The 16076-nt window shown below is 44.7% G+C and overlaps 1 protein-coding gene across 2 annotated transcripts in view; it reads right to left on the reverse strand.

The window, feature by feature from the left end:
- Positions 1-600: 600 nt before the first annotated feature.
- The window catches only part of JARID2 (jumonji and AT-rich interaction domain containing 2), a 410278-nt gene continuing 394802 nt past the window's right edge, over positions 601-16076 (reverse strand). For both annotated transcript variants that reach the window (XM_019523000.1, XM_019523003.1), the window contains 5 exons: positions 13527-13709; positions 8760-8890; positions 6593-6776; positions 3967-4074; positions 601-2526 (listed from right to left, as the gene is read on the reverse strand). In XM_019523000.1, the coding sequence (XP_019378545.1) occupies positions 2350-2526; positions 3967-4074; positions 6593-6776; positions 8760-8890; positions 13527-13709 (783 nt within the window). In that variant the 3' untranslated portion in view covers positions 601-2349. The remainder of the gene's footprint in view (positions 2527-3966; positions 4075-6592; positions 6777-8759; positions 8891-13526; positions 13710-16076) is intronic.

A 16076-nucleotide genomic window follows, 5' to 3' on the forward strand; every position in this document is an offset into this window, starting at 1 on the left:
GGGGGGGGGGGGGGGAGGCGGCAAGGCTTATTCTGTATACCATCAGTTTGAGCAGTGTGCTACCTGGAAAAATGACTGCCATGAAATCCTTCTAAAAGGCTGAGGCGTTTGCTACGTGCCTCTGCTTCCCTCCCATCCTTGACAGTAGTTCCCTCCTTCTAAGATCTGAAGAGGTATGACACCTCTTTCTTGTCCAGCCTCACTCTGGCTACTTCAAAAGAGTAGCTTTGCCTTTAGGAAGATCCTGGCTTCTGCTGTTCCTGCACTGAGGGGGATAGTATAATCAGAAGCAGTTTAGGTAAAGGATGAATAACAAGAGAAGCTCCTTTCGGAAGACCCCCGCCCCCCCTTTGCTGGCAAAGCTACTGGAGTAGAATGAGGAAGTCCTTGAAACCTGCCAGCCTGGGACGGACCGCTTTCTTGTAGATTCAGCTTTCTCTTGCTGTTTGGCAGGTAGTTTCCAACTTAAGTCAGGACACAAACAGTCTAGATAATAACTGGCCAACTGGCAACTTACTAACGAGTTGCAGATGAAATTAAATGCTTTCTTTCAGATAAGCAGACCCTTTCATTCACTAACTTCCCAGAAGACACACAATGTCCAAAAAAGTTTTCTTTTTTTTATTAAACCTCGTAGTACAAACCTGGAAAGTAAACAAAAGGAAAAAAAAACCTGGCAATAAACAACATGAAGTCTTTCCTTACAAGGAAAGAGAGCAGAGCAGCGCTAATAAATTAAATGTCAAACTGTAAGCCATAGTCAGAAGTTTACTGTCAAGAGGGAAAAGTACACAGCAAGGCCATAAAAACCAGACAACCACATTTGAAAACACTTGACTCTGTTTATGTTATTGTTAAATATTCCAAAACAGTTCAGTCTTCTGCAACAACAACCAACAAATTGTATTATAGGACTTTCCTGACAGTCACCACTGGCAAGCTCAGTGCAATATGGGTAGCTACGGTATTGTTGAATTCAATTATGAAACAAAACAGTTTGTGAAAACATTTTCCCTTTTTTATTCCACACATACTGTACACAACCAGAAAAGGGCAACAGCTACTCCATTATTATTTTTTGTTGTTGTTCAGTGATGTAAGCAGCACTTATAAATGTTACAAGAAAAACCCTGTAAGCATCCAATCCAACCGATGAAGAAAGTGAAACGTAAGGCTTTTCTTCATCTTGTCTCCGCATCACCCCTCCCCCCACCCCAAGAAAAGGCTCAAGTATTTAAAAAAATTTACAGGTATATGTACAAAAGGTGTGATTTGTTTTTTTTTTTTGTGGGTTTTTTTTTTTGTTACAACATGAAGAGAAAAAAATAGACAAGATGAAAGCAAATGCATTTTCACATTCAAAAGAAATAGGCAGACCTGCTAGTGGCTCTAAATGTGATCATATAATGAAACAAATTCAAAATAAACATTAATGCTCGACTGTGTAAAGGGTGTGAAAAACAGCAGTGGAATGGAAATGGAATGTTAGAAAGATTGCACGTCTATGACAAAGAAGCACTTATGGCTTCAATCACTTTATTTTTCTTTTCTTTTTAAGGATGCTATTGAAGGGTTTTTGATAAAGTAGCCAACAGCACCAAAAAATAACAGAATGGATTTCCTAATGAAATCAGGCACAGTTTTCCCCTCACGTGACTCCTCAAGGCAGGCAGTCTTCTTTTCCTCCTTTTTTTTATTTTTTATTTTTCCCCCTCGAACAGATGCATAGTGATGTGCTGGTAAAAGAGAACATACTTACTCCAAATCTCATTTTGCCTACGGTTAGGAACCAAAGTCCATCTTCAGCTGCCATAACCTCCCAAAGAAAGAGCGTATTCTCCAATTTAAAAAATTACAAAACTCATCTTGCCGTGACAGAATAAAAGACAGCCAAAGTAAAGCAATATCTTTCAAGTTTTGTCTCCTATCCCTTTTCGCTCTAGAAAAAATCTGCTCACATGACTGGAGAACAAATTATAAAACACATCAAACTTTAACCTATTCAAAATGGGTTGAAAGCCTTTTTTCACAGTTACCAAAGAAAAAAAGGCTTTTTTTCAGCCATAGGGACAATACAAATTAATTTTTATCAGCCCCTCGCCGGTTTTAAAACAGTGAACATACGGCAGTTTAAAAAAATCTGACTGCTGTATCTAACTATCCTAAGTACAAAAAAAATTCAACAGTTTAATGCTAAAACAAAATTAGTTCTCTAAAACCAGAAGAAAATCTTCTTTAGAGCTAGTGCAAAGACAGCTTGTATTCTACAGCAAGTACTCCAAACTATGGTATAATAATTACAAAAAATATATATAAATCGACAAAATGAGAGTGTTGGCATCTTCAGGATTAACTTGAAGCACTTTTGGATGAACTGGAGGATGAAAGCCTAGATGATGGCACGTCGACTGTCGCTCTCTTCCGAGGCCCTCTTTTTGGTGTAGGCTTGCTGATACAGTTCTCAATGCTGCCATTTTTACCAGATACTTTTCCACAGATTTGATTGACTAGGCTGATGATTTGTTCCTGTTTGAAGAGGAGGAAAAACAAACCAATTAACAGTTCTGTTTCTCTTTTTCCAGCTACAGATGATTGCAGAACCCCCCTTCCAAACCCAGCCATCTCCATAGCAAGAGCTCATGAATGCCACACCATGTTTGGTCCAAGAGAAAGACCTGCCAGGGCTGCAGTTAGTTTGATTTTGAGATATAAAAATGTTTCACCAGTTTTGCCATTAAGTTAACCCTTAGTAGACAGCACTGAGATACTGAAGGAGAGTTCTTTGCCCTCCTCACAACAGCAGCTGCCTCACTGTATTAGTGTCCAGCTAACGTGAGTCATTAGCATCCACTATCCTGTTGAAAGGAGTAACTTTAAAACGTTGGTACATGGTTAAAGGCCCTGAGAAAGCATCTCTGCAACAAAGCTACGAATGTCTGGAGAAATGACTTGGGCTCAGATGTTCAGCAGAGCTTCATGAGGCTCCCTCTTTCTCATGACACTGCCTTACAGTCGCAATGTCTACCTGAGAGATGGAGAGAGATTCAGCAGTACCCAATATGGGTCCAGGGGGCTTAACAGAACAATGTAACTGTACAATCTGCCCCCCAAGCCCCCTGGTAACCTGTTAGTTGGGCTTTTTAGTGATGTATTTATTAAAGCTGAAAGAAAATAACTTCAAACTGCAGCAAGGACTAAAGACTGAATACCCAAAAATGGATCTGCAGGTCCCCTCCCCCTGTCCAGAAGTCATCTTCGCTACCTGCAACTCATGGAAACAATAAATGGCTTCTTCCTGATGCATCTGTCAAGTACAGCTGGCAGCCCCCTCTCTATCAGTCTCTCTACTTCGTTGCCTTCAGTGTTAGTCTTTGCTTCCCCAGGACAGAAGCCAGCTGGAGATGCCAGGTGCTACCATGTAGTGAGTGCTACCGAGTAGTATACAGTGCTAGTATGAGTGATTACTACTAACAGATGCTGCTATGTAGGAGCAGAGCAAGGAATCCAAGACCACTCCTAAACTTGCACCTCTGAGCCTCTGCTTTTTTCATTTCTAACCTGGCTCACATTACTACAGTGACTCCATCCACCTGTACACTATGGGCCCTCCATGCCCAAGTTCTGACTGGACACACAGCAAGTAAGAAATTACTTTCACTTAGTCTTTGAGCTGAGGTTGCTTTAAGTTGACTACTGAGTATATTGCTTCAGCATTTGAAAGGGTCCTAAACCAATTAATATCTTCTAGTTCTAATCTTTGTAGAGAAATATTTTCAATCTCTGCTTATGGTACTGTGATAACCAGCAAAAAAGCACGTTGTTCTTGTCCCAGAAAACAAATACACGATCTACTGGAGCCTCTGTCACAAGAGACAGGAACAGGGTAAGAAAGACTGGGCGCAGATATTCAATTCTAGAAGCCAGTGCCATCACCAACCTGAAGACAACCAGCTATATGGTACAGACCTCGTCATAACGATACATCATTTTCAGTCCCCGACAAGACTTCTGTTTTTCCACATGCCGCAGGGCACACTCCAGGCAGAAGACGACGTTTTCGTTCTCCTGAACCACCTAACAGAAACACAGAGGGAAAACAATAAGATCCAAAACCAAGTCACATCCAACACACTGTTTGGTGTGTAAGTGCAGATTTGGAGAGGGCTTGGCCCAGCGCACAGCACTTCTTTTGCTGACTGCCTCTGATTCAAGGGGGCAGAGAGAATAAGTATAAAGAAGAAATCTGTTCACCCAGGGGATGGCTACAAAAAACCCCCCAAGAATACCTAAGGTAGCAGGCTCCTCCCTGCTCTTTAGGATCAGAGGGGCAGAAGGCAAGTTGTTGCATGTCTGGAAAAGGTGAGAGATCAGAATGAACTGGGGGGCGGGGGAAGAAACTTGTGATTTCTCCTGTCCTCTTCACCCAGCATTTCTGTGACGAACTATTTAATCTTAAGCACCAATAAATACCAATGCTGCAAGGATAAATGAATTTAACTCTCCCTAGCTGAAGCAAAAGGCTGCAGTGACTTTTCTACACCCAGTCTCAAGAGAAAATGCTCCTGAGTGCTCCTGCTTTCTTCCTCAGACTTCCCCCTCAGTCCATATCCTACTTGCATTAAAGAAGTCCTGCACTGTAGCAAGTGTCCGTGTTTATAATGAGGTACACAACAGGAGTCCTGGCCCCTCCAGCTGTTAGTTAACACTCCAGCCCTCTCCAACAAGAGCAGGCTATCAAGAAATCCTCCATAAATTGTAAGGTTCTTAACTGAATTCAAGCTATTTAAAAGTTAGCCATTTTCTGTAGATAAATCAGGGTTCATTGTTGAATTCAAAAGTGCTTGTTCTTGATTTTAAACTTGCTGTACTCCACATGTGGAGGTGACAGCTGAGCCTTCTGAGAAAAGGGATTGTACTACAAGGTGTGGTGATTAAACTACTAGCAGGCGATAGGCTGGATGCTGATGGCTCTAAGGACAACCCTTTTGTTACTACATTGCATACTCAACGCAGAGGATGAGAAGCTGGACTCTGAAGGAAATGAAGCAGAGGGCATTTTGGGGGCTTATACAGTTCTTTTATTACCAGTAACAGTGATGGTGAAACAGCAATAAATCGTGAAGAACAAAACCAAGCTGACATGAGTACAGAATTGAAGCCCTTAAACATCAGTTTAGATACAATCTAGAATGGGGCTAAAGTTGGGAACTGCTTCACAGGATTCCTTAAATCAGTACATTTCACTGAGTCCACATCACTTTTGCTCGGTGCAAAAATGGGGGGAAAAATTCCTGACTGCTAGCCTTGCAAACTCAGCTGGGGATCTCTGAACCAACCTGGGTTCTGTCCTCCATCACTGACTTCAAGAATAATACACATCCTATACGACAAACTCGTCCTTCAGTAAGCAATCTAATAGTCTCTGAACAGGGTGGACAGATTTAAATGAGTAGAGAATTCAGTCCTGCAACTAGCAAGGTAACTTTTCTGTTGCTGATCCCTGAGCCACAGTTGGGTCCAGCTGTCATCTCCTTTGCTACGGTCTCTGCAAGTAACAAGAGAACGAACACATTTTTCATTCAGTTGAGTTCTTATGACCAAATTTGCACATGGAAGTTTGCCTTTTAGGACATGGACACACACAACACAGACTATTTTAGATGTGGTTTAAATTGCAAGTATCCAAATGTACAAATTAATAAACCAGCTTCAACTGGCACCATTTCAAAAACAGACCTGAACTAATCCTCCATGAACTGGTTCAGTGGTACCTGTGGACACTGAGCTTTCCATAAAGTGTCTGGTCTTTCCTTTAGATGGTGGTTTTTCATCACAGAAATTCAATTCATTAGTTCTGACTAACTTTATTTAAATACGGCTTATTCAAAGATGAATGTTTATAACCAGAAATCCAGCCAAACAAAGATGGGTAGAAAGACATGAAACACTGACACACCTGCTGGGTGTCAGTCAGCAGTCTGACCCTCTGTGTGTTACATCCCAACTCCTGGACATAAACTATTATATGAAGTGTGGCTTTGGTTCCTTTTGCTCCCCTCCCCCCATAACCAAGTGTTTAGCCCTTGTAGTTGTGGAGAGAAGTTTGGAAATGTGACCTGGGTTTGCCCTACAAACCCACTGTCCCCAGCAGATGTAGGCGCAGTTGAGTTGGCTGTACTCTAGGCTAGCCTGAGGGCCAGCAGCAGTGAAGCCCTGACAGAGTAGGCTGTGCAAGCCTGCCTGGGATCCTGGGTATGCATCTGAATTGCCAGCATACGTCAACTGGGGCGGAGAGCTCTTCAGTTTGTTCCTTTCCCCAAACAAGGCAACATGTAGCCCTGACTGCAGGGAAGAGGAAGCTAGAATGAAGTCAACCTTCTGTTCACCAGGGATCAAGTCAGTGCTCCTTGTGGTAAACCTAAATTAAATCTAGTCATCTTTCAGGCCTGTGCTCTTTGTATTGCAACCTGTGGCTGTGCAGCAGTTGTGTGCTTTTGCCAAGTATTTATGGTCTAATAGTAAAGTCAGCTGAAGATGGAGTTGTGTTTGCAAGGACAGTGATGCCACAGGGTGTGCCAAGTATTTTGCTTACCATTGACAGGTAACATAGATGCTGGCAAATCTGACACCTCCTCTCCGACGTCTCTAACTGCAACCACTTTCGAGGCTTTTTCTTTCCATCCATCCCCGAACTGCTGCTGTCGAGGCTCCCATAGCGGGCTGAAGAATGCAGACCTGCCTCATAAAGCTGCTGTCGCTGCCTCAGCTCCGTGTCCCTGCAAACATTTTACAAAGTTAGAAAACTGGCATCTCCCCTGCAATGCCACAGAACTGCACTCAGGTCCCTTTGTACCATGATCGCCATTGAAACCTTCACACACAGCAGAACTCCAGGTTCCACCTGAGGCCTGGCACCGTTCCCTACAGATGGTAGGAGGGACTCTGCTAGCACCGTCATACCCATACCTAACCGCAACAGTCCTCCAGAGATTTTAATAGCGACCAGTGTATCAAAAGAATGGTTCTTAAACTGATTCACAGAGCACTGGAAACTGCAGAGCACTTCCTAGAGGTCCACAAGTCCACGTGGAGAGCTGGGTGCTGTGGCTAACAGGGCTGATATTCCTCAAGTTCCTAAAAATTGTCTTGAGGAGAAGCAGCCAGGAGGCATGGTGTAACTCCTTACACCAGGAGGCAGAGATGAGCTTTCCTGTTGCTGAGACAGTGGGAGCAGGGTGAGCGAGTATGCCAAAAGACCGTCTTGCTGCATAGTTAGGGAGCAGAGGATGGGGATTTGGTTAGGAAGGGAGATGAGTCTCCTGTGTCTAGAAAATAGGCAACACTACTTGTGCTGCACTGCGCAGCATGAGGGAAGAGCCAGGAATGTGGTCTGAGCTGGGCTGAGGAGAGTTGCCCATGGAAGTGAACTAGGAAGGAAGGAAGGAAGAAGGGAGACAGCAGCAGCTTAATAGTAAAGATGGCTAAAAAAGTAGGTGGACAAGCTAATCAACTGGGAAAAGGAAGGCCCACAAGTTGACCACCACAGGCAGGTGGGGACCAAGAGATGCAGACCAAAAAACACCCAGGAGAAACTTGGCTTTGGTTTGGTTTGATGATGGCAGGCACAGGGCAAACATCTCCAGAGGATTCTGACCTTAAGAAGCTACCCAGGATATGAACGAGTTTGAGAACTACCCTGATAAAAGATCAATGTGGCATTGCAACAGCAAGGACTAGTGCCCCTCACATTTGCAGACTCTTCCCCCTTGGAGGAAAAATGCATGTGGATACAATTATTCCCCCAGGGGAGTAGGCTGCAGATAAACTGTCCTTGAACACCTGCAAGCAGTTCTGCATTTCATTTTAAACACTAATACACATCATGAGGGTTTTCCCCCCGCCCTTAATGTGTCATTGGACATTTTCCAAATGAACATGCTAGTTTTGTTAAATACAGTTTGTAGATTCCACTCATCAAAACTGTTTCTGGACCCTTCGATTACTTGAGTACTACGTCCAGTACTACCCAGTTGTCAAACTTGAAAGACAGGCAACACTACATGGTAGGGAACAAAAGACAAGATCATTACATAAGAAGCAAGGCAATGTGCTATTATGCTTCCCTACATATTACTTGTGAAACCCTACGTACTATTTCTTGATGTCTGTGGAGGGGAAAAAAAGAGTACAAACTGGTTCCTAGGACATACTCAAGGGCTAGTGCAAGATGTAATATCGCCAATGCAGAAATAGAAGAAATTAAAAAGAAAAAACTTGTCGCGTTAAAATGTACTATGCTATACAAGTATCTTCAGCACTACCACTGAGCTTTCTTGGTGCACAATCTGTAACTGGAATGGCACCAAGAGAGTAAAAGCCTTTCGCTCCAAAAGAAAAGCTGAACACTTTGAAACCATACTGCTTATGTTTTAGTGCATCAGGAAATCCTGACTCCTAGCATCAAATTTTTTTAAAAATACAAACCCGCACCAAACCTTAGAGTTATTAATTCTTCAGTGGTACCGGAGGCAGGGAATGCTTACAGAGAGAGAGAGAGAGAGAGAGAGAGCGAGAACTTAACCGCTGGCGCTGTCTTCAAAAACAGCCAAATAAGCTATTGCTTCCATTTGTGGCTGTGTTGAAGTGGGTTTGCTAGGTTAGTAGCTGGAAGTTTTGTCTCAAATTGAGACTTAAGACTATCGTTCTTAGAAGTTTGCTCGTGGAGCACAGAGTAATTGGAACAGGTTTCTATTTGTTACCTGAGCTCTCCAAGAAGTGACGATATCGTACTCAGAGTCGGCCCATTTTCCTTTTTTGCTTCTGCCGTTGCAATCTGATACAGCAGCTTTTCCATTGAAAATGGCTTGGCTATACGTCGTTTCTTCATTTCCTGAGCCAACAGATTTCAAAGTTAGTTCTTGAACAAAACTCAGTGAAAAAGCCACTGGTATGAAGACTTCCTGCACCTGCATTAGGTTAAACTTTGTCACAGAACGCAATTGTGAAGCCTAAGACAGGCTCAAGTAAATACACGTGCACACACACAAACACGCACAGAAACTTTGCCATCTCAGACAGCTGGTTCCCACAAGGAGGCCACAGTCGGCTTGTCTAACATTTTATATAAATCTGAAAGCAAATGCATTGCTACAAAGCAAGAGAGCTGAAGAGCTTAACTCTAAGGTTTCTGTTGCTTCCCCTTTACAGATACAATACATTATTTTGCAATCTAGTGCGGCAAAAATTCAGTTAGCCAAAATCTGTACCAGTGATCTCATGCAGTGAAAAAAAAAAACCTTCAGTATTTGGCAGGTGCTCTACTGTAAACTGACTTTCACCACATTTCAAGTACACATCTTAGCGAGAGAATCCTATTCAATCAGGAAGAAGGATAGAGAAAGCATGACATCATAGAGACGACCTCCTCTGGACCCCCTTTGGGATGTGCACTAGGACAACTTGGCCGTCCACCAAACAATACTGCATAACCTGCTCAACACAACCCAACAATCGTAAGGCCTTTTCGTGGGATGTCTACTAGAAGTGAACCAAACCTGTCTGAATTAAGTAATGGGATTATTCCTCCTAAGGTCATGAGACTGCTCAGTCTCCTTTGTTTCTGGCTTTTTGAGGTAAGCTGTTTTAGTCTTAAATCACTAAGCACATTGGGGGCATAACAGATGTAGTACACACAAATCCAGGACTGGAATCCAAGCAAATGGCAGAATGGGAAGAAGGGAAGGATGGGCAGAGAGGGGAGCAAAGTGAAATCATACATTGATAGGAATTGTCCTGTTGGTGGGAACCTCTCTGTGCAAGTCTCTGAAGGTACAACACCACTTTGCCCTGCACCGATTCCTCTGACTGGGGGGCTGTTGCCTGTTGAAGGTGAACCCCTTTCCTGTACTTGCATATTCAGGCTAATTCCCTTTTCCACTTTGCAGCTGGGCAAGACTTTGACTTTTCCAGCATCCAAAGAGGATCTATTTATTAAAAACAGAGTAGGAGCAGGCCAAACAACTTTTACACCACAGAGTGACTTGAAGGTGCCACCTTTGCAAGGAACACCTCGTGGAAAGGTAGATGCAAAACAAAAATGGAAAACCGAGTTAAACTTAGCCTGATTTGCAGGCTGTCCTCACTAACCAGGTGATGAGACACCTAGAACATTAAGCTTAATTTCTGAACTTCTTCCTCACTCTCTACATACCTACCAAAATACTCTCTGCACTTCCTCTCCAGTACAAATACCCCCAGACTGCTCCATTTTGAGAGAGCACCAAGTGAAAGTGAAGTCTCATGTGCGATTACAGTGCCACCCAAGTACTTTCCATTAACAAGTGTGCCAGGAAAGTTACTCAATAGTGCTGGTAGCAGAGGAGGAAAGAGCTGACCACTTGGTGCTTCTGCTGCAGGAGGGTGGGACTGGGTTGGCCAGGCCATTAGGAAAGGCACATAGGATGTTCTGCAGCTCCTTGATTCGCAGCAGTGAGGAAAGAGCAACCAAGGCTGACTGTGGGGGCACCTCACTTTGGGAAACCATGAGTGAAAGAGGGAGAACAATGGGACAGGACAGTGAATCTCAACTAAGGCACTGCAGCTGCCACCCTGGGTGCTATGACAGCTGTGGAAGGGCGCAGCTGGGAGAGACACAAGCAAGTGAAGTGCAGGCTCCAGTGAGGAGATAAGTGCAGGCTCTTCCCTTCTAGCTGTTCCTCCTCTCCCCCCACTCAGCAGTGCAGGCTTTTCCCTGCATGCTGCTCCCCTTCCGTCAGCCCCTCTTCAATCATGGATGCACTATAATAAATTTATTTTTTAAAATCAATTCACAAAACGTAGAGCTGCGACTGGCTTGAATGCTCATAATGAGAAATCCCACATATCAGTGTTGAAGTGGCAGTCCCAAACCTTGCCCGTTGTATCTTATAGGATGTTACCAGATGACAGGATGGACTTTGAAATGACAGTTTTCCCTAACTTCATCCACTGGTTTATGAATTTTGTTTTCTTGAGTTCATAACAGCCAGATTAGTCAGATGACATCATTCAGATCCTGTTCAGTGAGTTCAGATTTCCCTATAAGGCATCCTGAGGACACATGCCAAAACGTAATATAGAACAGCTGACCAAGACAACACAGTGCACCATGTACAGTATAGAATAAAATCACAACAACTTAGAATAAGAACAAAGCCAATATATTATCAAAGCATGTGCAAACTAAAAATATTGTTGTCTGGGACTGAAAGTTGACAAGATATGCAAATGTCTGTCAGTTCATTAACGGTCTTCAGGAGGAATCTTGCTGCCTACGCATAATATTTCACAGACCTCCTAAAAGCACTGAGTCAGACTGTCTTTGAAAGTGGCAGAGCAGCTAGTTAAAGTGAAGGAAGCAAGCTGGAATTTCCAAAAGGGAGCTGAGAAGAAGGCATGGTTTGAAGAAAGAAGTGGCAGGGGGGAAGGATCAGGGGTGGGCGTAGGGGGCCAGATGGAACAATACTATAGAGGTTTCCAGGTTATTTTGATACAGCCATACAGGTTCTTCTAAAGGCTGTAAAAGGCAGGTTATCACAGAGTCTGCTGAATTTTCAATCCATCAGGTTTTATCTATCTTTCCCACACAAAGCTCGTATAGCCTGTTAATCAAAAGAAAGCACTCTTTGGTTTGTGGGACAGGCAGAACTATCACTCATTGCTGGTAAGAAGCCTTGTCTCTTAAAAGAGAAGCTTTTTCCACAACTGGAAGATCCTGGAGGGTATTGACGGTTTGATCTGAGGCTAAAACATGAAGAGCCAGTCCAACAACTGCTGAACAGGACCGTGTGTATATGATGTGCATCGTCAGTTGCCGCTCTCCAGTTGCTAAAGGGTTCGATCAAAATCCCATTCCACCCACAAACAACCTCACTTTTAAACAAGTGTTTGTGTTGATAATATACTGAATGTAAAAACAGTCTGGGAAGAATTTTATTTACCCAGAATACAACAGGACCAAAACCAGGATCTTGACAAGGTAAATGTAATTGCTTATTGCCCACAGTCAAGCTGTCTTCCCCAACTTGAAAATCCTGGAACATAGCGATGGTTTGATCTGAGGCTAAAACATGTAGATCAATGCTAAAACATGATAAATCATACTGCTGGCTTATCTATAAATGCTGCCAATACATGGAAACCAACACTGCATTCTGGGAGTATATATGTACAGAATGGGTCCCCCACAAGGAGTAGAGGCCAAGCAGTCATCTACAGAAGCAGCAGGCTGGGTGAGTGCATTTGCTTTTGTGGCTGGGTGGCGTATCTGTTAATGGTGTGGAAAGGAGGAAGGAAGTGAATTTACTGGCTGCCTACGGTCAAATGTGGCTGGTCAATAGGCCCCAGAGTTTTGCCTGCAAGTCAAATCAGTCCTTTGTCTCTCATGAAGGACAGAAACAGATGCAAACATCACAGCAGAGCTGTGAAAGCTACTGTACTCATCTGAATACAAAGAATGTAACTGAATTTTACGTGCACTCAAATCTTCTGACTCAGTTTAAAATGACAGTAAATCACTTCCTACAGGCACCATTACAAGGATATGGATTCTAAGGTGCCTATAAGAGCTTTTTACTTTTTTTGTTAAACCTAAATTTAATATGCAGGCTAGTTTTAGAAGAAATGGTTTAAAAAATGTTTGTCGTATTCAAAGGAATATGGTAATCCATTTTGCCTATCAAAGGAAGTGATGACTATATTTTATCTGCTATTTACATTTGAAATTCAAATTGCACTTGGACAAGTTGCATCAGATAAATCCAGCAAGCATCACACTATATACAGTTGAAATCTCTTTATAAATTTTTGTGAAGCTTCCCTGTCAGTAGTTACAAGCCTAACTCTAAATTAACCTCCTCCCATTTTCAGATCCGCATGAGGTTTTTTTTGGTTATCAGTGGGTGCATCTACACGTGGACTTTACTGTAGAGTTGACTAATCAGCTCCACACTAAAGCATCACCATCGACACGTGCACCAGTATTAGGGTGCAGTAAATTAATTAACTCTGCTGCAACACGTGTAGACAGTGACACAGGCTGGCTGGGGCAAAAGGGTGCTAAAGGACAGGGGCTGCCTGCTGCCCAGCCCTGCACTTTAGCACCCTTGTGCCCCAATCAGCCCCTCTGCCGCCCAACACCACTACCCAGAGTCCAGGGCTGACCCTCCAGGCTCTCTGCCAGTCCGGGGCTACTCCGCCCCAGCTCAAACTGCTGTGGTTATGACCCAGGAGCAGCTGACTGGTGCAAACTGTGCCACAGTTTATTATGTTGCCTTAATGGCACATGTAGATGCACCCACTTACTACTTCCAGATTTTCTTCTGGAGCCAAAAAAATGCAACGTGCAATGCAGAAATAATTATTATTTTAAAATACAACTTTGCAAATCCCTCTGGAGTTCCATGAGTCTCCATGCCACTCGTGCTGAAGGGCTTAATTTGTTGACTAAGATGCAGCTAATTTGTGTTCACCTCCTTTTCTTGCCTTACCTTGGCAGTTTTAAAACCCATGCTTGTCCACTGGGTGGTAGCAAAGTGCACTGTTTCAGAAACACTGTAGCCACAACACACTTTAGACACAAAGGATCCCGGAAAGCAGACAACAAACTGTCCACTCTGCTGTACAGTACGGTGCACCCTGATCCCCTCCTTGCACAAGACTTCCGGGGAGATCTAGAGGGAAACAAAAAGAAGAGAAGTAGCAATCCCTTTTCACAAGGAGATCAGGTCCTGAGTTGCAAAATGTGCTGCTGCCCACATCGTGAGACTGAGCTCTACCGACACCTCAACTGTTTCACCAAAACTATCTCCTTCATCACGCACAAAGTGCAGGTGCACATTTCCAGGTCAGGCCCCATAGTATTTGGGAGTTACAAGGAGACCTTTTCCCTCAAAACACTGTTTTAATAGCTTGAACAGTTCGTCAAACAGCTTGAAAAGGATCATCAAAACAAGGCTGTAATTTAAAAGAAACACCTAACAGTTCTGACCCTTCATGCCACTTTTTTTTCTTTAGCGGGAGACAGTTATCCCTGTAGCAGAAACTCAGCAACTCTAGAAACTGTCAGATAACTAACCTGTCTTTAAAGGCCTACAAAGGTTTACTTCAGGTATAAAAAGGCACTAGAAAACATCAAAAACTGTTCACGTGTCTGCTAAATAAGACACCTTGAACACTATAAGGTATATATAACTATAACACCCCAGAGGGTGGTAGTGGATGGGTCCTTCTCAACTTGGAAGGACGTGGGCAGTGGGGTTCCGCAGGGTTCAGTCCTCAGGCCCGCGCTGTTCAACATCTTCATCAGTGATTTGGACAAGGGGGTGAAAAGCACCCTGTTCAAATTTGCTGATGACACTAAGATGTGGGGGGACGTGGGCATGCTAGAAGGAAGAAGCAGGCTACAATCGGACCTGGACAGGTTACAAGGGTGGGCGGATAAGAATAGGATGGGTTTCAACACGGACAAGTGCAAGGTGATGCACCTGGGGAGGAACAACCGGCACCATACCTACAGGTTAGGGAGCTCCCCTCTTGTCAGCACGGAGGTGGAAAAGGATCTTGGAGTCATCATTGACTCCAAGATGAACATGGGTCGGCAGTGTGGGGAGGCAGTTAGGAAGGCCAACCGTACCTTGTCATGCATCCACAGATGCATCTCGAGCAGGTCCAGAGAGGTGATCCTCCCCCTTTATGCGGCACTGGTCAGGCCGCAGTTGGAGTACTGCGTCCAGTTCTGGGCGCCGCACTTCAAGAGGGATGTGGACAGCATGGAGAGGGTCCAGAGGAGGGCCACTCGCATGATCAGGGGACTGCAGGGCAGGCCCTATGAGGAGAGACTACGGGACCTGAACCTGTTCAGCCTCCACAAGAGAAGGCTGAGGGGGGATCTTGTGGCCTGTTACAAACTGGTCAGGGGGGATCAGAAGGCATTGGGGGAGTCACTGTTCCCCTGAGCACAGCCAGGAGTGACCAGGAACAATGGTCGCAAGCTTGCAGAGGGTAGATTTAGGTTAGACATCAGAAGGCGCTACTTCATGGTCAGGGCGGCTAGGGTCTGGAACCAACTTCCAAGAGAAGTGGTGCTGGCTCCTACGCTGGGGGTTTTTAAGAAGAGGTTAGATGAACACCTTGCTGGGGTCGTTTGACCCCAGTACTCTTTCCTGCCATGGCAGGGGGTCGGACTAGATGATCTTCTCAGGTCCCTTCCGATCCTAGAAACTATGAAACTATAAGAAGAGCTGAAGAGCTTTACCATATGCACCTGAATTCAAGATGAGGTTTTTCCCTGGTTCAGCATTCAAGGGGGGAGCCCCTCATCTTGGATTCAAGTACAAGTGGGGGAAGGGAAGGCAGTGGCTCCGATTCTGGGCCTGACCCAGGCTCAGGACCAGTTAGAGTTGCTGCACCCCGCACCCTGCCCCCCCACATAGCCTTTGCCCCACCCCCCGGTGCCTTTTACCCTCCATCTTGGCTCTAGCTCAGGTCACAGAGCACACGGGTGCACTGGCCTCAGCCCAGCTACACAGCAGTGACAGCAGCTCCAGCCCCAGAGCAACCATGTGCTCCATGCCCCAGGCTGGAGTCGGGGTGAGCATTGGGGTGTGGTGAGAGCTGGAGCCAGAGCTGCAACAGAGGGAAAGTGGGGAAGGGCTAAGTGGGGGAAGGGGAGGAGCAAGTGGTGGAGGTCAGTTGCCAGGGGGTGCAAGCCCTGCGTGGGGCGCTGGCGGGGAAGGAGGCAGTAGGGGTGGCAAATGGCTTTTCAATCTGGAAAAGAGAAGGCTCAGGGGGAACTTAGTGGCAGTCTATAAGTATAGAAGGGGGATGCACCAAGATCTGGGAGAACAGTTGTTCACCAGGGCTCCCCAAGGGATAACAGGGTCTAATGGCCACAAACTCCTGGAAGGCCAGTTTAGACTGGACATAAGGAAAAACTCCTTTACAGTCCGTGTGTCCAGGGTCTGGAACAGACTCCCCCAAAGCTGGTGCAAGCACCTTCTCTGGACTCATTCAGAAGGCGTTTGGATGCATATCTTGCT

This window comes from Gavialis gangeticus, unplaced genomic scaffold (genome assembly GCF_001723915.1).
Source record: "Gavialis gangeticus isolate Ggan-Ray unplaced genomic scaffold, GavGan_comp1, whole genome shotgun sequence".
NCBI lineage: Eukaryota > Metazoa > Chordata > Crocodylia > Gavialidae > Gavialis > Gavialis gangeticus.